General features: G+C 28.5%; 2 protein-coding genes across 2 annotated transcripts in view; both read right to left on the minus strand.

Moving 5' to 3' along the window:
* The window catches only part of LOC142327811 (uncharacterized), a 43,777-nt gene extending 29,184 nt beyond the window's left edge, over window positions 1-14,593 (minus strand). The window contains exons 1-5 of the mRNA XM_075371147.1: window positions 14,287-14,593; window positions 12,023-12,334; window positions 6,717-6,964; window positions 2,537-2,741; window positions 784-1,072 (exon numbers count right to left, since the gene is read on the minus strand). Coding sequence (XP_075227262.1) covers window positions 784-1,072; window positions 2,537-2,741; window positions 6,717-6,964; window positions 12,023-12,334; window positions 14,287-14,350 — 1,118 coding nt within the window. The 5' untranslated portion in view covers window positions 14,351-14,593. The remainder of the gene's footprint in view (window positions 1-783; window positions 1,073-2,536; window positions 2,742-6,716; window positions 6,965-12,022; window positions 12,335-14,286) is intronic.
* LOC142328315 (PI-PLC X domain-containing protein 1-like) overlaps window positions 1-27,575 on the minus strand; it is a 211,881-nt gene that overhangs the window by 104,025 nt on the left and 80,281 nt on the right. The gene's annotated exons all lie outside the window — the stretch shown is intronic.

The raw sequence follows: 27,575 nt of genomic DNA on the forward strand, positions 1-27,575 counted from the left end.
TTTATTCCCTCTTCATTTTACCTTAAATATTAAATAAATAAGTATAATGATTTTTTTGATCGGTAATATTTTAATTTTCATGTAAATTTCTTCCTTCAATATTTACAGATAGTTTTAATAGGCAATTGAGATTAAATAACCTAGGATAATTAACAGAGAAAAATATTGAAATTCCTTGATTTTATCATGTTACAGTAGTAATTCATTTTTCATATAATATTCGTCTGATGTACAGCCAAGCTGATTTTTATAGTTTTACCTATAATGTGAATTTACAGTTTTACCTATGATGAGAATTTTAAGAATTAAAGGGGGTTTGTCGGTGGACTCTTGAAACCAAAAAAAAATTTGTTATTAAAAGTATTTATAAAATTAATTTTTTTGAAAAAACTATGAACCGAAAATATATGAATATATTTTTTTATTTTATTTATTTCAAATATTTATTTGTGTGTGTGTATGTGTGTGTATGTGTGTGTGTGTGTGTGTGTGTGTGTGTGTGTGTGTGTGCGCGCGTGTGTGTGTGTGTGTGTGTGTGTGTGTGTGTGTGTGTGTGTGTGTGTGTGTGTATAAATATATATATATTCTAAAATTATATTCATATTGAACAAAATATCTGTTCACATTTTTTTTTCATTCCGATTGAAATGTATGTTATTATGTAAACATTTATATAAAGTATAAATTTAATGAATCTGACCTTTTGTGCTACGTCCTACATAGTTATATTGTATAGAAAAATAATTTTCAATCCATTATTATTTTAAATAGGCCTATACTTACTGTTTACCATTATTATATATATCTTCAAAATAGGCTTTTAGTTCGCTAATCTTATCTTTGTTACTCCAAATGTGTTGAACAGGAGACCACAGGATACCGTAATTATCAGTCTTCAGTATTTCTGGTTTCTCATATGATATTATTACTTTACCTCCATTTATATTTTTTATTAATGCTTGAAGTTCACTTGTCCATGATTGTGGAGGAATCCACCATTTTTTGCCGTTCCGAGTGAATCTAATTTTTAAATGTTCTATTAATTTCCAATGATCTTCCATAGATGTTATACCTATTTATAAATAAATATTTATTTATCATATAATAATAACCTTTTTTTTTAATTTGTAAAGTAATTTAGTTTGTAAAAAAGATGTTATTCAATTTATTTTTTAAAAAAATAAATGATTGTACATTTAAGTATATAATGTACAAAATTTAAAGGAATTAATTTCTTTGCTGATAATGCACATCAGCTGATTTCAGTAACCTGTAAGATTTAATTACACATTTATCTTTCCCGAAGTGTAGGAATATCTCCATTATAGAATCACTTCTCAAGTTGTAGTGCATTGCTTTAGAAATTTCATTTTTATAGTGATGTAAACATAAACCATTTTATGTACGTTATGCTACAGTTAAATTTATTACGGCTTGAATATAGTTTTATTTCATTTCTAGGTTACGGTCTACTTTTGTTTTTCAAAAGATTTAATTTAATACGAAAATATGAAAAGCTTCATTCTCTATTAGTAAACATAGTCAAAATATACCTATAAAGGATTATGCAAAGAAACAGTATTGTCAAAAACAATGAATATACAGAGTATTTCCAAATTGATGGACAGGCAATACTTTTTGGATTCTACTTATAAAACTAAACAAAAAATATCCTTAGGAAAAATGGTAATTTCAACCACCGTCTTTGTAATGTAGTTTTAAAATTAGAAAAAAATCAGGACTTAATTACCTTCGTAAAATACAAAGTGGCGGCCATATTTATTTTTCAGTCGGTTATAACTCCATAAATAAATTTTTATCAAAATGTATGTTGTTGGCTAAAACATTAAGCCTTTTATTTTGAACAAAATGCCATTGTATTTTTTTTTTAAATCGGTTTACAAATAGCCGAGTTGTGACAGAAAATTGATGTTTAATTTTGTGTCTGTTTTAAGGTCCTCCATTTTACGTTCAATTCGATGAAATATTAATTATTTTTATTTATTGTTAATTCTATTCTTATGAATTAGTATCAAATTAAGTAATAATTTTCTAACAAGAAAATTTAATATTGCATAATAATAAAACAATTAGATTTGTTAGCCTATTTTAAAAAGTCAAATGCCATTTTGTTTAAAATAAAAGGCTTAATATTTTAACCAATAACATACATTTTGATAAAACATATATTCATGGAGATATAACGGATCGAAAAATAGTCATGGCCGCTATTTTGTAATTTTAAAACTTTATTACAAAAATGCTTACCAAATATTAACATGATTCCTAAACTGAACTTGAGATATAAATTTTTATATAAAAATATCATAATGGCAGACAGGAGGAGAACGAAGGATTGCCATTTATCCTAAGGTTATTCTTTGTTTAGTTTTACACCTAGAATTTGAAAAAGTATAGCCAACTCACCATTTTAGAAACACTTTGTATACACATACGAGCCTAAACTATATACATACAACCTAAAATAATGATCATTGAAATTGTTTAATGTATCTGCTATAATTTTTATTGATACCTCTAATGAACTCATGTATATGAAATATAACTATTTCTTTTTCCGTTTTGCTGACAAATTCAACAACTTGATCGATAACATCATCGAGTTTTTGTATAAAAATTAATCCGTGTCCTGTCCAATATTCATTTACATTGGCTCTGTAAAGTACTCTAATATCCAAATATCTGATGCCTAATACCAATTGTTCAATTATAGATGTATCCTACAACGAATTTACAAATAAAATTATTAAATTAGTTATTAAAAACATGTAAAATGATCAATATATATATAAATATACATATATAAAATGTGCACACACTCACACACATTTTGAATGTGCGCGTGGGCGCATGTGTGTGAAACATATATATGCTATTTAACATTAGGTCCAACATTTAATAAACCCAATTTTAATCACATTGCATTTAATTTTTTTAAGATTTCTATTACGTAACTAACCACAAGAATGATGTACAAACTTTAAAATGACACTTCATATCATGTTTCAACTTCATTAATTTTTAATGATAAAATAAAATCAAACCTTATATTAATATTAATATAATATAATAGTAATATTAAATTTGAATTTACTTTTAAATTTATACAACTTCCCTAAACCTTTCTGTTTAGCCTGGTGGAACTACATGGAAGGGTTTTTTCCTTGGTCATGCGCAACGATCAGTTACCTACATTGTTTAGTATTAGATCGGGAGTTCCTTAGGACTCTGTTTTGCGACCAGTCCTAGACACAATTTTTATTGCGGACCTTCCAACTCTGTACTATGTAACTATCACCTTAATTGCTGATGATAAGCGATACTCTCTGTAGAAGAAAACCTTTGTCTGTCTTTGGAGAAGATTCATTCGGCGTTAGACTTGATCGTGGAATCCCGAGCAAAGTGAAGCGTAAACGTAAATCACAATAAATCTAGTCACGTTACTTTTAAGAGTGAGTATAACCAGGCCAACCTAGACAGCGATTTCATCCCGCGTTCTAACCGAATTCTTTGAGATCCAATATGATCGTTGACTAGAAAGAAGCGTATGACTGAGAAGAGAAAACAGCTAAACATCAAGATTAAGGAGATTTATTGGTTAATAAGCAGGAATTCACATTTATTTCTGTCCAGAAACTCTTAACATTCTAGGACATTCTGAGATTCATTTGGACCTATAGTAAATACGTATGACTTTCGGCGAGCAAGTGCAACGTTGTGGTTGTACAACGCTTCCAGAATGAGTGGGCGAGAATCATTATAGAGGTGACATGGTTTGCACGAAATGAAGAAATTCATAACGATCTGAATTTTTTTATATCCGTGAAGAAATCAAGCGATTCAGTTTGCATTACAAAAAACGGCTTGGTCATTGAATCATGAGAAACATCTATCACTAACATTTATACTAATATTTTATCTAATTATTTAAACATCGTACATATTATGTAAATAATATAAAAATCTATCGAGTGTACAAAAAAGAAGGTCGGGGGGTTTTAATTATTTTAAATCTAGTGCATTAGATGTACATTGTTGATTTAATACTAGAAACAAAGGGTTTAAAGGACAGTATTATTTGCGCTCATGAAAACTTACTGATTTCTTGTCTTTCCACTTCAAACTATACTAGAAAGGTGGTGACTCCTGTAGAGAATATCATCATCTGTGTTCTAGATATGTATCTGTACTAACAATTTAATGGCGTTTCATGGAAATTTGCATTGCAATCCTCCAAGTGATAATAATATTTATCGTTGACAAAATCAATTTTAATCGACCGGATATCTGTGTAGAGATGAATAAGGGAAGAGCGAGGGTATTTGAAGAAAATGTTGAACGTGTCAGGCAATCTTTCCTGCGTTGTCCTAAAAAGATCTGTTAGGAAGGCCGGCTGTAAACTGCTGATTTGTGAAATAGTAGGGAATTAGTAATAGGTAATATTTGATGATATATCTCATCAATTATTGTAAAAAATTGCGAAAACATTAGATAAAAAGAAATTATAAATTTTTAAAAGTAAGTTAAATTTAACATTATGGATATCAATACGACAAAACTTACCAACCGGCCTTCAGCGATATTATTTACAATAATGTAGATTCATCGATCGCAAATCTTGTTAACTGTTTCTCAAATTTTCAATAACCATGGTAGTTGCGTTCAGTTTATGATTATCTATTATAACTTATAAAACACATCATATGGAACTGGTTTTATAAAACCCAAACTAATTTAATTTATTTATTTATTTTTAATTTATTTCATTAAACAGTGATTTATGAAATATATTATTTTTTACATTGGTATTATTTTATGTTTTCTCTTATATCTGAATTTTTTATTGAATTACAAATAAAATGGAAGAGTAATCCTTACAATTTTTTACAACAATTGTTCCACATCAGCATCTTTTTGTCACGCAACACACATAATACTAAAAGAAAAAAATCACATGGAGTTAGATCGGGTGACCTTTAAGATAAATGAAAACAATCTCTGTCATCGGATCTTTGCCGACCTTGTACGCAGCATACCCAAATAATGAAATTCTATTACGCTTACTTCAAAGAGAAAAAAATTGATCCCGTTGAAGAAACTTAAAATTTTTAAATCGATTCCTGATAACGCTTCTTAGAAATAAAATTTTCTAGTACCGTAATTTTCAATTGAAAATGGTTTTTAATATCTTTAAGTTATGGTAATGAATGATAACCGGAAAATTACAGAATTTTAAAAAGGGATTTTAATCCATTTAATTACAGAATGAAATTTGCCTTTTTAAAACACATTGAGTTAAACAATCATTGTAGTAATTTACAAGTAATGTGTTATCATTCTACGCGTTAACCGTTATTGTACAAACAATATATCATAATTTGAAAGCAACAAAAACCAAATAATAATTATAATGAATCAGTTCAATACATTTATTTAAAACAAGAAGTTCAAGTTCATGAGTATAATTAATCTCTATTGCCTAACTGTAATTAAATACATTATATTAAACATATACGATTATTTATTTTCTCTTGTCGGATATAAAAATTTTGTCTGTAATATTTGTAATATTCATAATTTAGTAATAAAATATTTTTTTCGTTAAAATTTAAGTAAAAAAAATTGTTCTAATATTAACTAATAAATGTTGTAAAAAATTGTATTACTTAAATAACCGGGAAATACTTTATGACGACGCTTCTTCTATTTTCGTAAAGTAAAAAGAAGTGTAAGTTAACAAATAATGTACATTCTAAACCTCGTAGGGGAAGACAACCGACTGGTAACTATCCCGGTCGCCACACCACCCCCTTCGTTCCTAGCCGTGATGTGCTTTACCGGAGGTCGTCTTCTAAACTTTATAAAAGAATACAGTCATCAATTCGGTCTCTGTCAAGATGCCACCGATGCAAATGCCTCGGCAGACATTTCCATCAGTGTATTTACACATCCTACTATTACCTTTGTATGGCCTCTTAAACCGCAACCACCTACCATAACTTATAATCCTCAACTATTAAATTAACCAATTTGCGCAAATCTGAAACCTCTCACCATTTTTACCACCAAAATCTTGACATAAAAATTCTTGGTATATCTATCTTCAATTCACTGTGCACTTAGATCATTATTTGATTCTGTTTAAGGACCAAAACTACTATAATCATACCGTGAAAACATAGCGTTAATCGCAACAACGAAAATTTTGTACTACTACTATTCAGTTTACTCAAAATCCTCTTGATTTACCTTAAAATCAAAAAACAGATTCACAAATTTTAATAAGCCTCTATTTAAAGAATAACATATATCTATCTGCTCTGGTCCGCTTTTGTGAGCGAGGTCAACACCTACACTCTCCCACACCGTAGCTAAAACACAGAGATTACCACACACTCTAAAGATATTATTAAAAGGATCTGTTACTTATAAGATCTATTGGCCGGGAATTTTTTGAATCTTTATCCCAAATTTATGGTCGCCAGATGATCTCAGTTAAATAACATTCAACATAGTGACGTGCTGTGCCTTAATTTCGCTTATGCGATGTGTGTACCCCCGCATCTTTTTTTAAAAATATTAAAGGATTACAGAATTAATCAAGAATTAAAAGATGCAACCAACTGCTTTTTAATTAACAAGATTTTTATAGTCAATTTTTAATAGTTTCTTTAATAATAAATTGGAGTACGTACCTGGGTCATTGCAAGTCCATGTATTGGTTTTAAATTTCCAATTTTTTGGATTGAAGATTCTTTTAAATTTTTAATAGTATTAATTATACCTTTTTGATCTACAGTTTCATCCGGAACTTCAATATTCTCATCACTTACAGAATCATGCGTTCCTGGGATGAATAATTCGTTTATTGGACGATTTGAAATTATATTCCAGTAGTATGTCATCCAGTTAGGAAAGGTGCTTAATGTTGTCATAACGATAGCTGTAAGTCATCAATATTTATCTACTTTAATTAGCAATGAATATTTAAAAGGAATATCACTGTAAAACTTAACCTATAACTTTATAGATTTTCTGCATTATTTTTACTGATTGTATATATATTTTACATATATATATATATATTTTACATATATATTTTTTTGTATATGTGTCTTAATATTGGTTATATTTTTACGACTAATGACTTTAAATATGATAAGAAACTTGAAGGTGAGATGCCTAAAGTTTTCTTGGTTAAACAATATTTATTAAATTGAACTAGAATTTTTGTATAACTTAATATAAAACGCCTTGCAAAACTGAATAACTCAGATTATTTTCCAATTTTTTAAAAAGAATCTATTTTTTAAGAAAATATATAACGAATCATATATATACCTTATTGTTATTATTTTGATTTGTATAATTATATACATTGAAAATTTGTATGTTTTAATCTATTATATTAATTTGTTTCAAATTTTTATATACAATGAGTTACGTTTTTGTAAGAAATTATATCATACATTTTCACATTAAAAAGCAATCCCCATTGAGATTCATAAAAATTCACATGCTAACACAATATAAAACTTCTGAGATTAGAACCTAAAACGTACGTTAGTTTTGAAGAACTGTACAATAAGAAGTATAGTAGAAAACAATAAATATAATAAGAAAGATAATAATGATAGCACATTGATAAAAAATTTAGAAAAAAAAATTAAAACTGAAAGTGAAAGCAGTAACAGAGAGAAAGGAAATGAAAGAATGCTTATAATTCACCGTGTGTAATTACACTATAGGTTACACTAAGGTCTACAACGTGTAGCAGCTAAAGGTTTTCTTACATCCTCACTGTTGTCTAGAAAGTTTACGGCCTAGTGGTTAACGCGGTTATTTAGCCATAGTTCTTGTATTTCTTTTTGACATATCGTGGACCCAAATTTTCATGGATTTAACTGTTTTTAACAAACCAAGGCGCTTCCGTTATACACCTCACTATGATCCCTGCGGGTAGGTGGCAGACCATCTGCTAATTTCTTTCTTTATTGGATAGTGGTGTACACAATCTTCCTGCTTAGGTGGTAAAAGGTGAATAGCTGCATGCAGTATTTGTATTGATTGTTAAGGAGAATTATAAATTCAAAAAAATATACCCGATGAGGTATATGAATTTGTTGTATATATTTAAAAAATGTAACAATTTAAAAGATATACGTATATACTTTTTTATCACACCGTATTTTTCCAAATAAAATTCGTATATTATTTTTTCCCGGTGAAACAGTAATAATAAGTTTCATCTTCGCTGAATGATTTTAATTAACGTATAAATAATTCACCTTTAATGGTAATTTGTTTTTTATTAAATCCTATAATAGTTTTCAATTAAATTTGTTACATTCAACTTCCGTGTTGTATGTTATCTGGAATATATTTTATTACCGTGAAAACTGTGAATCAAAGTAAATTTTTTTTCGGATTTAGTATTTAATAAACTTAAATACTAATTATACTTTACGCGAACTTTATATAAATATAATTATATATACTATAATTAAATATACTTTATATAAGTATAATTATACTTTATGTGTGTGTGTATCAGTTCTAAATATAATATAAAACAATCTAAACAAAAGACTTTCCTTAAAATTTATTATTTTTCATCAAGTATTTTTATAAAATAAATCTCTGTTAAGAAAACTGATTACCGATAAGTAATGATATTAGAAAGGATTTCTTTAACAGATTTTTAACTAGGAAATTCTATTATTCAAAAGGAAATATTTACAACATAACTATTATTAGTTGTATCTATTAACCTTGCATATATAAACAAGAAAATAAAATATGATAAGAAAAATAGTAAATGTATTAAATGTATCGTTATACAAATTTGTATGAATTATAACGTGTTATTGCATACTGAACGCTTATAGAGATTAGATATTGGATAAAATTGTATTTATCTTCTGCCCATCGCACTGAAACTATTTTTTTTTAAATTCTCAACCTACTTTCTTCTGTTCTAATACGTGACCGTATCAGTTCTTGTGCTCAATGCTCATGTTGAGATTGGAAATATTCTAATCTTACTTAAATTTTCTTCTTAGTAGTCATGAGCTTATCGTAATCTAAATACTAAAATAATTTATTTATTGAACAGTAGGGAAATATCCCCGCCCCCCCCCAAAAAAAAAATATACTTTTATATATCAGATTCTAGCCAAACGAATTATAGAATACTAAACTTTGGAAATTACAGTTCGTCTTTATTCAGTACAGAGTCTGACAATATTATGAAGTTTCATAATTTCAGAGATTACGTGGGGTTATTCCATAGGCTTAGATATAAAGTATAAAATTATATAAATAACAAATATGTTTACTCGAATCTTCATTAAAAATGGGTAGTGTATTAACTAACTGGCTTCTACTTTATTAGGGGATTTTCCCATTAAATAAGTCGTATAATAATGAATAAAAAACCCTATTACCAACAATTTTTTTATGCATTCAAGCGCTTTCGGAATAGAATTCCATCATCAGGAACTTAATAATGTATATTATTCTTAATAAAACAAAACTTCGTTGTCATGTGTAAAGTTCTTTATGTAAAGTATATAAAATATAACAGTGGTCGTCATGTGTTTAAAAGTGTGTCGACTTAACGTCCTGACATGAATGTCTCCACTTGTTATAGCGGCATAACGGTGGAGACATTCATAAAGACAGAACGTTAAAGTCAACACAATTTTATTTCAAATAGATAAAATGCATAATTATTAGAAACAAGTAACTATTGAAACTATTGTTATCGTAAGTAAAAATATGTAAATCCTGTTTAAATAAAAAATTAAATTACAGAACTAACTTGATAAGTTTTTCACAACTTTAATAACTAATGCAATAAAGTAATAATCAATTCATCTATTACACAGCACTTCCCCATCATGATAAGAAAACTTTGATTTTCCTTGCAGGTATTTATGCTAATTGACTTTATATAATCATATGAATCGTCCCGTAATTAAAACGTTAAAATAATTATGATTTTAACCTTTAATGTTATTTAAATTAATAATAATATTTCAACTTTTATAAACATGGTATGAATAATTTCTATGATTAGAGCTTGTTTATGTTGTTTTGATTAATTTTAAAAACAAATCGCTTACATACACTGAAATTAAAGGATCATTGGCCGTATGGATCTACGTTTTTTGTATGTATTTTCTACTTGCATACATAGAACCATCCTATTATATATGGATCCTATATATGCAACTAATAGAAACCAAAAGTTCAAAGACTTAAACTGATTTAATGATGTACGTTTTAGTGAGAGATATTTATATTTTAAGCTATCATATAACTAAAATAATGTATAAAATAAACGTATGACTTTTCAGATAATTTATAGATATATTCACAATGAAATCTGAAAAATAGACGTACTAAGCATCTCAGTTACACTACGATAGGTATTATCTAACAATTGTTAAAATTTTAACTAAAATGTTTTTAATTAGGGAGACATACTGGAGGGAATTTTATCAAAATGTTGAACACATCGAGGTAAGAAACTTATCACTTGATCAAGTAAAAAGGTTGTTATTCAAAACAGAATATTTCTTACGGAATGTATATCCAACTAGTTATTTTATTCTGTCAATTAATTTGATATAACGAGTATAAAATTGACTGTAATTGTTATGATTGTTTTTTTAGTGATTAAATGTTCGGTTTTTGAATAAAATTTAAATATTGTATGCGTCTTATACCAGACCACGAAAAATTTAGTCAAAAAACTATTTCCCATAGGTTTTTTGACAGTGGTAAATTTGACAGCTTCCTTTTTAACCTTCTAAATGACTTTAAACTTTTTAAATGCCGAAAATATTTAAATGCAGTAATATTCTACTCTAAAATACATATTTACTTTGTTCATTACAGGGTTTTTTCTATATAATATAATAGAGAAAGTAATGTATCTAGTGTCACTTATACAAATACAACCGTAAGAGAGATTGCGGCTATTGTAAAAAAAATAAAAATATTGAATATGGATTCATTAATATTCAAATAAACGGTTATTTCACAGAAATGTATTAAAACGACAACACTGTCTTAATTCAGTAGGGAAAACACAATCGTTCTGCATCAACCAACAAGTTACGCTGACTCTTACGCTGACTCAATGCTCATTAGTCATGATATAAAGAAAGACAAAAAAAAACATAAAAAGGTATTATATCCAGCACACATATTTTCTACATTTTCTTTCAGCTAACTGCCAACAGAATGTTTATTCCTTTATAAAAATCCTTCTGTTATTTACATTTTTAGAGTAAAACACGTTTCTTAATTTTCAGATAAAAACTGCAATTCCTTTATTTTAAATTTTGACTATACGAATCTAGAAAGATGTATTTAATTTTACTAATGAAATGGAAGATTTGCATCGGTTGCTTCGAAACAAAAAATGGGTCTCCCGGATTATGCGACCACCACTATAAATATCCAATAAATGACTGACCATGTTCGATTACGAGATACCCAAATAAATATAAATATATATATATATATATATATTTATTATATGACCCTCCAAACTTACTTATGGCCGGCCTCCGATGCGCGAGTGGTAGCGTCTAAACCTTTCATCCACAGGTCCCGGATGTGAATCGCGATCAGGCATGGCTTTCATGTTCGGTACAAATCATTCATCTCATCCTCTGAAGCAGTGCCTAACGGGGTAGACCGGGAGGTTAGAAAAAAAATACTTAACCTATTCTCCCTAACCTTGACTGGCGAGCGTTGGTTAAGTTTGGTTAGAGATTAAATTTATACTTTTGATATTTATTTATTATATAAATTTATATATATATATATATATTCTTTATTTATTTATTTATTTGGTTATCTCATAACCGAACATGGACAGATATTTATTGGATACTTATAGTGGTGGTCGTACGACCCTTGAGACCCCAAAAAATATAATACACTAAAGTAAATATTCAATTCAATAAAAATAAAGCTTAATTACCTTCATTTGCTTGTCCGTTCTGAAAGTTTTTTCTCCAGTAAACTGCTCTATATTTTAATGTAACTGGATTATAAAAATTGATGACTATGCTTTTCTCAAATTTTATTTTAGTGGTATACCATCCAGTTTCTTTTTTTGCATCAAACGAGTATATAAGATGTGTTGATGAATTGTTTAAATCATTTTTGCCATCATACAGGCCAATCCAGTCACCTTCACGAAACGATTCTTTTTCTATTTCCCAGTGTACTTGTAAATATTTGTCTTCTGGTGCAACTACTATTTCTAAATTCGGTTTTATACAAATATACGCTGAAGCAAAAATTATAATTTATATTAATAATAGTATTTTTTAAAAAAATATACCTACATATAAACGGATTTAACAAATTACGTATTGTTGTAGAATAACGTTAAGAAAAAGATTTTTCGCTATTTCTTTTTTTTAATCCCACCACATTCCCTCTCTTATTTGGAAACAAATAAAACGAAAATTAATGTGCTTATGTATTTCTTCAATAAACGAAAGAAAAATTATTTAAACATTTTTTTAACAATAGATTATGCAATTATTTCCTTAAACTCAATTTCACTTTTCGATTTCTCCAAAAACTATTAAGAAACTATTATAAAATATTAATATATGGAATAATAAAGCGTTTAGTATAATTTAAAAACATTTTTATTTTACAAAATTATGTCAATAATATTCGTCTTTCTATGATGTATACCACAATTTTTACTTTTCCGGCGAATGTGGCTAGAATTGTTATATTAAAGGTGAAAGTATGTTGTAAAAAATTGGGTATCCATTTTTTTTTTTTGTTAAGCTTTACGTTTTAGCTTGCATAGTAAAACATTTTTACAAAATTTTCAAGTAGTTCATCCAGAAAAAAAAAAACATATGTTGTACCTATGAGTGTGGCACTGCTTTTTTTCTTATATCACAGGATTGGCCAAATTCATTTACTACAAATTTGGCTCAAGTATTTCTACATATCGGTCTTTAATCATACTATTCTTATTTTCAAAATTCGTTAAGGGATTAGGAGATATCGCGAAAAAACCATTTTAATTTTCTTCAAAGGAACGTTAGAGAAAACTACATTAAAAGCGAATTTTTTACCTACATAATATTTATATTTTTTATCACAATATTTTAAAATGTAGAAATACAATTTTGTTCCTTGGCTTCATCTCTCTTCAGTTGAAATATTTTTCAAAAAAATTATTAAAAGTTATTTTATACTTTATGTCATGAAATTTAGACCCTGTCATCAAATTTCTACAATTTTTTTTAATTATTGACCCCAGAATTAAAATACAGAAAAGTGTTTTTTTAATTTTACTTTTCCTATTTTAGGCTTTTATTGAAGAGATATTAGATTTAGACACTATTCCACTTAAGCAGATTTGTAAAGTTAAACTTTTAAATGAATATTTTTATATAAGTCTTTCTTAAAATTTTATTTCTGGTATATAAAATATATATTGTCTTTTTTCTGTGTGCTTTAACACACACAAAATTTTTTATATGCTTTTTTTTGTTCTTTCTACATCACTCAAACTGCTATTAGAATTAAACTAGCTTTAAGATATCAAATAATTTTTTTCATTACTTTCATGAAAGTTTTATTTATTTTTTCAACATTTTTGAACAATTCTCTTTTAAATTAATTTTTCTTATGTTAGGGATCAATTCCTTGTATATAATTTTTCCTTCTCTTTCCTCACAGAGTAAGGAAGCTGGTAAAATCAGAAGATTATTTGTTATATGTATAAAAAATTAATTGAAACGAAAAATTGTGCAAGGAATTGTGTGACTTGATCGGCAGCTTTTCTGTCTCGCGTTAAAACTAGCAAAGTATAATTTTAATTAACAACATTTAAAATTATTGCTTAATCATTCTGTTTTTATCATAAATATTATTATTTTTCATGTTATTAAGACATTACTAATTAGTACATAATAATTTTCTCTACCTAATAATATGTTTGAAAAAGATTTGAGGTGACTAAAAAACAAACTTTTAAACATTCATATGTGAATTGAAACATAAATTTTTATGAATGTAAAATTCAAATTTTGATATTTATTTATCATTACTGTTGTTATTACTTGCCTAGTGTTCAATAAATAGTTATATTATAGAAAGAGACGAAGAGAGAAAGAAAAGAAAAATTAATATTATTTTTCCTTAAACCTACAAAATTTTATAGTTAATTTTTAATTGCTGTGAAGTACAAAAAAAATAAAACATTACCTTCAGTTTTACGTGCAATGTTAAATAATAGAAGATAAAGTAGAAACAAGCTGATTTGAGACATCTGGAAATGGTTTAAAATTTCTTGAAATTTTGTGTTGTATTTTATACTTGCAAATCGCGCCCAAATTTATGCTAATAATTATGCACTATAATATTTTAATTAATACCCCACAAATATTTCTTTTTTGTTGTAATTTACAAATTAAAATTTTTTCTCGTTAATATGGTTTTATGTGTGTGTATAATTCATGCAGACTATTATTCTTATAATATTGTAATAAAACGAAAATTTCCGATATTATTTAGTGTTTTACTTAATAAAAAAAAAAGTTATCGATAATCCTTTCATAAAAAGATTGACTTTATTTTCAAAGTGCAGTAATGCTATACTTAATAGAACCGAATAAAAATTAATAGTCTTATAATGCGAATCATTTGACAATGAATAATAAAAAAAATTGTGTTTAAACATTTGTATCAAATCTGTGTTGTATTATGTCAATACGTCAGTAAAAAAGCGAATGAAAGTGATTATGTATGTATTTAAATATAATGTAGAGAGGTAGATACTATATATTGTAGATGTTAATTATGTATGTTGTTGTTAATATTGTATATTCCGTTATAAAAAGATTTTGTTTATCTTCTTCAACTATTATATTTAAAGTAGAATGTGTTTTCGTAGTTGTTTATTTATTTAATATAGTAAGATCATCATAAAAACACTTGAGTTTGTATATAATGTTATTCATTCCTGGTCGATTGTTTCTTTAATTAATTTCATAATGTAAGTCACTAAAATATTTTAGAGTAATTATAGTGTGTAATTTAAGAATATTAAATAGAGCTAGCGAAAGAGACTTTAAGGCAAGGTTCTGCTTTATATTATTTCTTAAAAACGTTTCTATAAAATTAAACAAAACTAAATTTCTGATTTAGGTTTTCGCCTTTAGTGAAAAAATAGTTAATGTACATCTAATAAAAAGAACGCTTCGTTATGTAATTTAATAATCAGCCTTTTTAACGTTTGTATTTTGTATATATATAATATATTTGACTTTCAAACCTAAGTGTACGAAACATAATTAAAGTGTATTACAATGTAAATTTTCTACGTTTTATCCAGAGATTTAAAATTATTTCAAAATTTTACTCATGTTATTTCTTACTTAAAAATATATGTATATATACTAAAATTCTGTTTCATGTAATTAAGAGAATTGTGCCATTCAATCTAATGTCCACGTATAATCATAAGTTATTCTGATACACTTCATAATAGATTATAAATATTATTTAGTTACTAGGAAATTTGTTTCATCTTTATAATAATATACGATGATAATAATAATTGTTTATTATTCCTAATCAAAACCACATGATTTTAATTTATTCCTAACAGTAATATTGGCGAAAAACACATGCTTTTAATATAATAATTTTTTATGTGAAATCGATATCAATTGTTTACTATGATTGAATATGCTAGTAGATAGACACGGAATTTTTCATAATTAACTTAGCTACCAGTAATAATTATGAACCTCTGGAATCGTTTTTCAGTAAGATAAGAACGAATTGTAAAACCTTGGCTTCACTGGTTTTTTACTATAAGAGCATTAATAGCATTTGATGCCGATTAAAGAAAGCATAGCGTGGTCTGAACCCCTCAATTAGAGGTGAATATGATAGAGTCTTAGAATATGTTAGTTGAGACCCTAATGTAAATATAAAGTGTCTAGGGTAAATACTACACGTTTCACACATACGATAATTTTTAGAATATTTTACGAAAAGTTACACACAATCTTTTTCTTTACAATGTACCTGACCACATGTCAGGTATGTTTCTGTACATACCTGACTTCCCAGTACATATTCAGTTTTAGCTTTGATTTTTCCAGCAAATATTAAACCCTTATTTTATAGCATAATTAATATTCACTGATGAGGCAATTTTTTATATAAACGGCATAATTTAATTCCCAGAACTAACTTAAATGAGTAACTGTAAATCCTCATGATATGCTACAAAAAAAACAAAAAAAAAAACAATTCATGTAAAGATTTAATATGTAGAGAAATTATTATTTAATAGTTGCCTACCTAATATCATTTTCTGCTCGCTAGACCTAATTGTATGAAACAATTTCTTACTAAAGTCACTTCTTTATCTTTCTGTGCACATTAGACAATAGTTACGGTTTATACATGTTAGAGCTGAAAATGATTAATACTAGTTATAAATAATGAGAACAGCCAGCCACTATGTTGTTCATCTCATTCTGCCGGACTTAACTCCATTGATAATTATTTATGGAGCTGTATGAAAATATTAGTATTCTTAAGAATAATTTTTAATATAGGAAAGCTAAATCAAATTAATATTTATGCTCGTAAGACCGTTGGAATAGAACCAAGAGTTGTAGAAAATTGTGACGATCCAGAAAAAGATATATTCTTGGTTGCATTGCCTAAAATTGTGAGCACTTTTGTGCCCCTTTTACAAATACACGTACAACTTAATCACCTATTTAAAACAAATTCGATGAAATTAAACTGCAATTTAGAATTTATTGAAATTAATTTTAGTAATAAAACTTTGCGTTTTCGTCTGCAATATACGATAGTTGTAACTTCTCCGTTTTTTCTTTCTTTTTAGTTTAAGAAACTGAAAACAATTAATTAATTAAGATTGACTCAATCCAACGATTTTTTTCATAACGTTGTTGTCTTTATTCCCATTTAAATATAATTGATGTCATTTGATCACAATGAAATTCGTAAAATTTTAGAAATTAAGAAATTTTAGAGAGAAAAAATGATAGTATATCAACTGTTTAGAAAATTATGAAAGTAAAACTATATTTTTTTCATATTAACAGAATTTTACTAAAATATTTCATTCTGTTCTTGAGATGTTACATAGAAAAATTAAATTTACACCTCATGACCCTCCAACATATTTCAGTGATACTCTACTATTTAAATATAAGTGTAATGAAAGTTATTCTGATTGGTGCAAAGTAATGCGCACCCATCTTTCTGCATGAAAGTTTTTTTAATTTTATTTCTATATCTTGATCTTAGCAGTAGTAATTTATTTTTTCAGCTTAAATTACATTTAAATCGAGATAAATTAGGTTAATTATAAGTGTTCTTATTTTGAAATAACTTCATATTAAATTTATTTCTTAACATTAATTTGCCGATATTAATAAAAATTAAATAAAAAATATTGTCAACAGGTTATGTTATTTATAAAAGAAGAACATTTAGGGTAAATTGAACGCCAGCTATCGTCTTATAATTTAAAAAAAAAGCAAACAATACTTCAGATTTGTCAGACAACAAAGGTAATTTTAAAATTGTCTTTAATTTACCATTTTTCTATGAAGAGAGAAATTTCTATTTATGATATAAAATTATAAAAAAACTACATTTTGTCACTGTCTGTTTTGACATTGGATTGATAAAATAGATGAAATAATATTTCACCTTTCAATGGGAAAAAGAAATAATGAAAATGAAAACATCAAATCATCACTTACAATTTTCATTGACATTCAAATGTGTTTTTATACCACGTTGGTTTTTAACAATTTTTTTTTCATTAGTTAAAACATTTAATATATTAAACCATTAGATTAATGCAACTAAAAATCAAACAGTAGCTATTTTACGTATCCAGATTGTCGCTTACTTGAATTCATTTTTAAGAGTTCATAGTTACTGGTATTCAATATTATGTTAGGCGTGTTTAGTCTATAACGTGGTTATTGAAATATTTTTCCTGTAAATAGTTAACATTATAGTTTCATAAAAAAATAACTTTTAGAATTTATATTTTCTGAATTTTTGGGAACAAGAGGTTTTAATGAATATTTCGAACACGATTAAAATTTCTGCTTGATCCTAAAGTTATATGGCGTCATTTTTTTGTATACTGAGGAATATAGGAGAATTTGTAGACGTATGTTGATAGTACGTGAACAGATGGAAATATTTAAAAAAAAAAAAATTAATATTATTTGTTTCTTACTTTCCTGAATTATTTCCCATAAAAAATTTCAAAAATCACAGTATTCTAATTTTTGCTAATAGAACTAATACGAGAGGATTCTGGACATCTGGAGATTCTATGATACAACAGCAGAATATTGATAGTTGGACCTCTAAACGATAAATTATTTTTAAAAGGATAAAACCTAAAAATAACTGTTGATTTTCAGTTTCCTGCGGAGCAAAGTGCATTATTAACTACTTGGAAATCATTAAATATTACACTATATCGATTTTGGTCGAAGAAGGTTTTGTACAGGGATTTCTACACCGAAATTTGGATCCTTACCAAACCTTGGGATGGCGAGGTGATGTAACTACTATTATAAGATATGACATCTGAAAATAAATAAGCTTTTAAATAAATATTATTTTTCTACCTCGGACTAACAAACAGATTGTGTGTTTAAAAATGATAAATAGTTACAAATATTCAATTTGAATTGTATATCACCTAGCTTAAAATATATTTTTAATTCTATTACCTTATAATTTTCAGTAATTGAAGTCAATCATAGATGTAGGTATTATTACCGTACTTGCTGTTCATTATTTTTATATAATTTATTAAAATACATTTCTAGGTCACGAATTCTGGGTTTGCTTAAGTGCGTTTAGTTTGAGACCATAGTTTACCAAGATTCTTTTCTTCAGTGTGTCTTAAGAATTACACAAAATTATTTTACCTCCATTTTCATTTTTTAATAAGTCTTGCAGTTGACTCTACCACGATGGCGAATGCATCCACCAATTTTTACCGTTTTGATCAAATTTGTTTTTCTTTTTTTTATTCTATAAATTTTAATTGATCTTCTTCAGTTGTTATACCTACTTATAAATCTTATAAATAAATAATTGTGAAAGATCGTGGCGAGTTTTGTATCTCCGTTTGCAATGGCATTACGCACGAACCAACCGACTGATTAATTTCAATTTTTAAGTATACAAGTGTTATAAAAGGGAAGTTTTTATGCCACAAATTCGAGCTTCAGCCCCACTCGTGGTGAAGTTGTGAATCTTTTCTCATCAACAGTCTGTGCACCTTATTTACTATAGTTACCATTATTCTGTGTTTTGTAAATTGGTTTCATTTCCAGGTATTGATAAAGTTTGTATACATTAATTGTTATTTATCAGTACTTTTCTCCCAATCATGAAGATAAGGAACACAGCTGTGGACCACAAGGCTCCGCGCCAACTCTTATCATATTTCCATATATTTTTATTGAAAATAATTCAATTTATTTCTCTTTGAGTATGATAAATAAATTTTATTTTAAAATTAAGTTAATTATTTATTTAAAGATCTCACATAAGGCTTCTTGTTTTTCCCTTTATTTGCACCGTGTTATATATTGCTCGAATTACTTCAACTTAGACTGAAAATGTTGCCAAGCATTCGTTTCAATGATACTAATTCTGTATAATCTCAGCCAAATATGAATTCAAAGTTTACATGCATTTCTCCTTTTTATTTCACTACCAGACATAAAGTTTATGACTTGTTACAAGAATATAAAATCCCAAATATTCTTCACAGTTTGTGACTATAAACAGAATTAATCAATTGAAAATGATTTATCAATGCGCAAACATCCAGACGTTTACCAACGAACACAAGATGAAAGCCTCTTCTAAGTTAAACGATTTTAAAATATAACACAACATTCCTTTACTAGATATAAGAACTAGTTAACATTTATTTAACTATTCTTAATCTTAATTTTTCTTTATACATAATTGTTTATACTTAAACAAAAAAAAAAATGTTTATGTAATAACATATTTTTTTTTTAATTCATTTCTATTTTATACTTACTTAATATTTATTATTTTTAAATTTTTATTTATTTATTTTTTTTGTAGTGATGATTTTTTTTTTCAAAATCTTCATATATAATACAAATATTCACCTCATAATATTAGTCGTAAAAGTTATAAGGAAACAAATACAGTTATGTATTCCAGTTAGGAAATAAATCCAATGAACTAGATTCAATCTCTAAGGCTGTCCTTGGGCCGGCTGATATAGATGCTCTCGCCGCGGTTGCTCTCTGAGCTTCTGGAGACTCTATACATACAGTTTTATTATCGTCTGTGTCTGGTGCTTTTTCAATAATGACTTGCACCTCCATTTCGGTAGACCCAAACATTTCCTGTACTTTTAGCACAATTTCCTTAGCTTTCTAATTAGAAGGAGTGATCTTTTTTCCTTTTCCGGATAGATCCAGATTTTTACTCATTACCTCAATTGGTGGCGTTATAATCGCAGGTTTTGCTGGGATTTTAAGCTGCGCTGGTACGTGTCTTAAGTCAACGACGTCAGTCCGGGAATAAGCCTTCTCATGTTTACTTTGTTCTGTCCGATGAGTCGACTCAATTTTTGAATCAATGATTCTTTATATCATTGTAGCAAGACTCGGTGCCATCGTATTAAGCAACTGCTCCACATTAATTTTAGATGTGGAAGGAGCAGCCGCTGCTTCTGCAAATGTAGTCGATGGTCGAGGTGTTCGTGAACTGACAATTTTCTTCTCTTTAGGGTAACTAACTTTTTGAAGCGTTTTAACTTCCTCAATCGCCGTTTCCAATTTATATATAGGGCAGTTCCTTGAACGACAGTTGTGGTGCCCTTTACAGTTAATTTAGATTGGAGGGTCTTTACATGGATCACCCTCATGTGTTTTCACTCCACATATGCATATTTCCTGCGCTTCACATCTAGCTGCAGTGTGTCCAAAACGTTGACACTTAAAGCATCTCATCGGCTGCGGAATGAATGCCCGTATATCAAGCCGATGGATGCCAGCTCGTACCTTTTCAGAAAGATTCGCCCTATTGAATGTCAAAACATGCGAGGCCGAAGGAAGAATCTCACCATTTCTTCTCATAGTGAGTCTGCGACAATGTGTCACTTCCTGACTAGACATTTCCTGAACTATTTCTTCTTCTGTACAGTTAAGAAGATCACGGCAAACGACAACTCCTCTGGATGTGTTAAGTGTGCTGTGCGGTTGGACAGAAACCGCAAATTCACCGATCTTCTTCAACGCCTGGACTTTCTGGCTTTGCATGTCGTTGATAGTTTCGACATGCAATCCATCAAAAGTCTTCCAGATTTCCTTGACAGGACCACCAGCACAATTAGCAATCTCTCTAGCAATTAAGAATGGACTGACCTTTTGGAAGTTACCATTCTTTTTCATAATGACCAAAAATCTTGGTTTGGGAACATTATTTCCAAACAAAGCTCCCTTAAATCTCTACTGATTTTATCAGCATCTCTTCTTATCTTATCACACTCCTTACTTTTTTCCTCTTCGCTTCTGGCGAATGGGAGGTTTCTAATCGAGGGTGTTTACGTGCACCCTCTGCCACAATTGGTTGTTCAAGTGTATTCATTTGAAATTATCCCTTCTGTAGCAAGGCTAGCCGCCGGGGTACATCCCCACTCCAGGGCTACTAACCTTGGAGGTTTTATCTGGTACTCCGGTGGAACCGGCATATGTCCTGGCAGAGAGCGGATGCGCAATCTCTGCACTGACTCCAGGCTCCTACTCACCAAAGCTTTCAGAGCTTCCATGCACCGATATACATGGGCACCATTGCTACATGCTTGCCATTGCAGGGGGAATGTGGACAACGGAAGGGTCTCCGTTACACCTGCAATAACATTGACCCTGGCCGCCACATCGCCAGCTCTAAATATGTTATCTGTCCACTTCCTAATCGTTTTAATTGATCGTATCCTGCAGGTGGCCGAAAAATCCAATCCATCTGGTGACCTAAAGATGGAAACAGGTCGAAAAGTTATATATCCGAGGAATTTACTCGGAGTCCCGTTAGCCAGCTATATGTATTGTACATAAGTACAGCTGTTGCCGCCCTGGACGTGGAACGTAGATGTTGTGTTCCGGAAGTGGGGATTACCGACCTCAGGGCATTATTATTGACAATGACAATGGAGAACTTTTATACAGACCATTGAGTCTTTTAAAAACCATGGCGAAGGTAGTGGAGAAGATGTTCGCTGGCCGTATCTTTAAAGAGCTAGAGGAAGGAATAGGCATTAGTGAAAATCAGTTTGGTTTTATGAAGGGTCGTTCGATGATACAGGCGGCGACAAAGGTGATCGACTGGGCTAAGGATACTAGGAGCGGCACATGGAGAACGAGGGGTATTCCCCTATTCATAGTTTTAGATGTAAAAAACGCATTCGGTTCTATCAAATGGGAATCAATTAATAGGGCATTAGTGGAAAAAGGAATTAGCCCTTATTTAAGAAGGCAGATAGGGGAATACCTCTCAAATAGAGAATGCTTGGTGGACACGAAGAGCGAGTGCCTAACCTTCAATATTTATGGTGGTTTGCCACAGGGCTCTGTATTGAGACCCTTACTCTGGATACTGGCCTTTGATGGGATATTAAGACAAAACTATCAGGATGGGGTACAGGTAATTGCCTATGCTGATGACCTGGCGATACTCATCAAGGGTAAAACAATAGAAAATTGGCTGAAAGAGAGGGGACTCCAGCTGGCAATAGAGAAATGTAAATATATCATGTTCACAGGGAAGAGGATTTTAGACCGTCCGGCCATCCAAATTGGAAAGCAACGAATATCAGAGGTTGATAAGATTAAAGTTCTTATTAAGGCTTATTAAGGATTAAGGCTCGTTAGAGTTTACCAGACACTCCCCTGGGTGGCGCAAAAAAAAAAGGAAAAAAAGGCATTATTATTATTATTATTATTGTCATCAAACAACGGTAAAAGTTAAATTTACATTTACCCTAGTATTTTATTAAAACTGAAAAATTTTTATCCTAAAAAAAAAGAAAGAAAAATTAATTTTCTTTAACATTAGTTTTCATAAATGTTTAATAATACTGTTCAGAAGTGTCCAAGAGAACATTATGTATATATTAATTTAACAACCACCTTTAACTTGCGTGTTTCTTAACAATTTCTGATGGTTAAGTTTTACGTATTAATGTAATTTGTCAGATGTTTTGTTTATTTTTTATCTTCCTATTTAGCTGAAAATATATAAAAGACATATATTTAGTAAATACATCTTATATATATAAGATGTATTAAAGGATAATATTAGTATTAAATATTATTTATTTAATTTATTCCTTGGATAGTATTAAAGGAAAATATAAGGAGATTATATATATATATATATAATATGACTACATAAATAACGATTTGATGTATTGGAACTACTAGATAAGCTAGGCTCTAATGTCATTTCTGGTTATAGTTTAAAATTTTTTCTAACTTGATTTTATATATAACTATTTCCTTAATAAATTACATGTTCTAACATGCATAGTTATAACAGAGAAATAAAATTACATTACTATTTACATTCATAATACTATTATCGTGGCTACGAAGTATTATAATATAATTACCGTGCCCTAATAAAATTTGCTTCTATCCTCGGAAACGTTAAAAATAAAACTATACCTGTCAAAAGAACGGAAATTTATCAACTGCTTTGTAAAAATAATAAACACTAGTTGAAATATGTTAGGTAAAGTAAAAGAAGCGATTGGCTGATAGAGAAGACTAGAATAATTAGCTGACATCATGTAATGTGTGCAAACTTCTCATAAAATTAGATTTTAGAAAAAAAAATTTACAAACTTTACACTTCAAAGAGGATTTAGAGTTAGAAAACTTAGTTATCAAAATAATGCAAAAAACTTCCTTATGTAATAACTATATCAATATGTTGAAATTTTTATATTATAAAAAATCTTTTTGTGAAACTTTTCAATCATAAAATTAAACGGTTATACCTTACCTTAATTTCGTTAATGGATGGGGCTATCTTTTTGATTGGTTATGGTTCACGATATAATTAATTTTCTAAAGATACATTTGTATCATAAGCAAATTAAATGAGATATGTATTAAGTTGTGGTATGTAATCTCACTTGTAAATTTCAATGGTTTAGCTTTTTTGTAGCAAAATTCAACGCTTTGTATTGGAAATGTCCAAAACAATAACAGTTATTGTTGTATCTTTTTACTCTAATTCAAAAACCACTTATTAATATTTTTAATTTCTTGTACGATATATAGGAAGTATCGTGATAGCGAAAAATTTCAGTTTTCAAGTTTCAACGGAAATATTCATTTTGACAAGTTCGGCGTGACGTCGGTACATAAGTACGTACGTGCGAATCTATCTCTTGTAACTCAAAAACGATTAGGCGTATTTTAAATTTAGGACTGGTGTAACATCTAGTTGTGCACCTCTGGACCAAAATCGCCTGGAATCGACTGGACCAAAATTGTCCAAAAAATTAAAAAAAAAAAATTACTTTAGATTAAAAAAATCTTAAATAAAATGTTAATAAAACGTTTTAGAGCGTCACACACACACACACACACACACACACACACACACACACACACACACACACACATACATACACACACACACACACACACACACACACACACACACACACACACATATATATATATATATATATACATATATATATATATATATATATATACACATTTATTTATTTTTTAAGAATCGGCCACATCTAATCGTAACAACACTAACTACCAAAGCATTAATTATCCTTTTCAATATGGAAAAAATAATTACAAAACTTCTTAAATGTCTGATACGAACTATTTACGGGAAAATCACGAGAGATGTATTCTAACAATACATTGTCCAGTGGTAAACGTAAATTTTTCTACAATTTATATTTAGAATCTGTTAAACAACTGTTGTTTAATTATTAATTCATTTACTTGAAGTACCTATTGACGTACACACATTACATATCTATTGTTCAACCAGTTTCTGCGATTTCTAAACACGAATTAAGAATAAAGGAAACATTGTAAAAGAGCAAACCCACACAAAAACAGTTTGCAGAAGAAAAGAGGTATTTAATCAGCATCAAACATTAACTAAGTTTAATTAAAACTCAGGTAAAAGATTAATTATTAACATAAGAAGAAGATAACGAAAATAACGTATGCATCAATAGTATTTGTATAAAAAATAGATTATTTTCAAAATAATAATTGTTATGGTTGTACCATAACCATATGGTGGGGGAGGAATAATAATGGGATGGAGAGGCGGGCCCCCATCTTAATAAAGATTTTCTTTTGAAACTATACAAATAATCTAAATTATTGTAAAATATTTCTTGGTTTTCCGTGTAATTTTTTGATGAAATTATTAGTGAAGATGAAATATTTCCTTTGATTATGATAAACATTATTATTAACTGGTAAAGATTTAACCAAAACATGGAATAAACATATTAAAACGAATACATAATAATATAATCATAATTTATATTCATAGTGACCTACGAAGAAACTTTCAGAACATGTTCTACCGATGAAAATAATGGAAAATGTTGATATAAACACACGGCTATAAACGTTTGTTTTCAAATTATGACTATCTAAAAACTTTGTCATTTGTTCTAATATAAAGAAGCCTTACTGTAATATTTCCGACCAAAATTAAGGAGTAAAATTGGTGGTTAATTTGAGCTACGAAACAGGATAAAACAGGTCCCAAACTGTAATTCTAGTAGGTTTTAAGATGTACGATATAAAAACCAACATTAGGTGTTGAAAAAATTTTTTTTTTAGGATTTCAGTTTAGTAGCTTTGATAAATGACTAATAAATTTGGAAGATTTAATAACAAAACTAGTGGAGAATTTAAATATGAGAAAATGAATTTAAATCCATCCAATAAAAAGTTAACAAAAACTTTCAAAGATCGTCTTTTATTGAAGTAAAACAGACAGAAAGTAGACAGAAAATTGTATTATGCTTCCTGTACCTTTTAAACATTATTTTACAGCAATCTTTTCTGTATCAGCAATATGTTAGCGAGAATTAACATACCGGCGCCGTGGTTTTTACGGAACGAAGAAATTCATAACTATATGGAATTGTCTTATGTCCGCGAAGAAATCAAGCGATTCGGTTCACCTACTAAAAAATCGGCTAGGGAGTCATGTGAACCATCTAGTGCTTAATGTCCTAAACAATACTGAGGAAGTACGGCAACTCAAATGTCTTCACGTATTGAACCTGGAAGAGTCATGGGCTGGGAGGTTTTTCTTTAAGTGATGAGCATCTTCTTTCTGCCTGATGAAAAGCTAAAATCACTTTCATAGGCAAATTAAATTACACTTTTATTTATTTATTTATTTTTTCTTGTCATATTAATTGATTTTTTATTAGGGTTTTATGGATTTTTGTACTTGCAAAAATATTTAATTTTTTATTACTGTTTTTATTTAATGTTTTTTATATATTTTTTTACTATTCAATAATCTGAATTCTTTAAAATAAATTATTATAACAGCTTTATTTAAAGGAATTTATGTGACTAATATTTTACAATTTCATCAATTCTGCAAAATAAGTTATTATCAGCAACCTCATTATTAATGGTTTTATAACCTGCAACTTTGCAGAAAAATACCTATTTTTTTTTTTTGTAAAGTTATAGCTTATAAAGCCATTTCATAATAAATTATTAGATTTATTATATTTCTAAGCATAAATATTTCAGAATAATAATTATTGATTTATCTTTTCGGTCTGTTTATTCAAAATTCTGCAATTACCCGAGTACTATAAAAATTACTTTAGAAAGGAAAACAAATTTGGTCAATTATTCAAAATAATTAATTAATCACTAAAGTTATAAGGTGTATTAAAATGTATATAAAATCCTATGTTTTTTGGTTTTTTTTTCTAACATGCGAGTATAATTCTGTAACAATTGTTTTCTTTCTCTGTCATTCCATAATTTATTTATGTAAAGGCCTGAACTAATATATAATCCACATACTGATACTTGATTCTTATGTAATATAAGCACGCGTGTAAGCACGGATGTGCTTTTTATCCATCCGTAAAGATGGATAAAAAAAAATTTGATTATACTTGTATTTTGCAAAATACTTAGAAATTCCATTATACAAAATATTTAAGAAAAAAGAAATAGGTTTTAAAACAAATATAGTAGTAACAGATGATTATAAGGATGTGGGTACTGTAAGACCGACAATAAGATGGAATATTGGTACAGTAAGGTGTAAGGTGTATATTCATCTTTTGCCTTTGTTTTCTTTCTAAAATCTCTTTGTAGATTCTGCAAGCTTGACAGCTTGCCTTATGGCCAGATTGGTATAAAGTACAG

The sequence above is a fragment of the Lycorma delicatula genome, chromosome 7 (assembly GCF_047948215.1).
Source record: "Lycorma delicatula isolate Av1 chromosome 7, ASM4794821v1, whole genome shotgun sequence".
Lineage (NCBI taxonomy): Eukaryota > Metazoa > Arthropoda > Insecta > Hemiptera > Fulgoridae > Lycorma > Lycorma delicatula.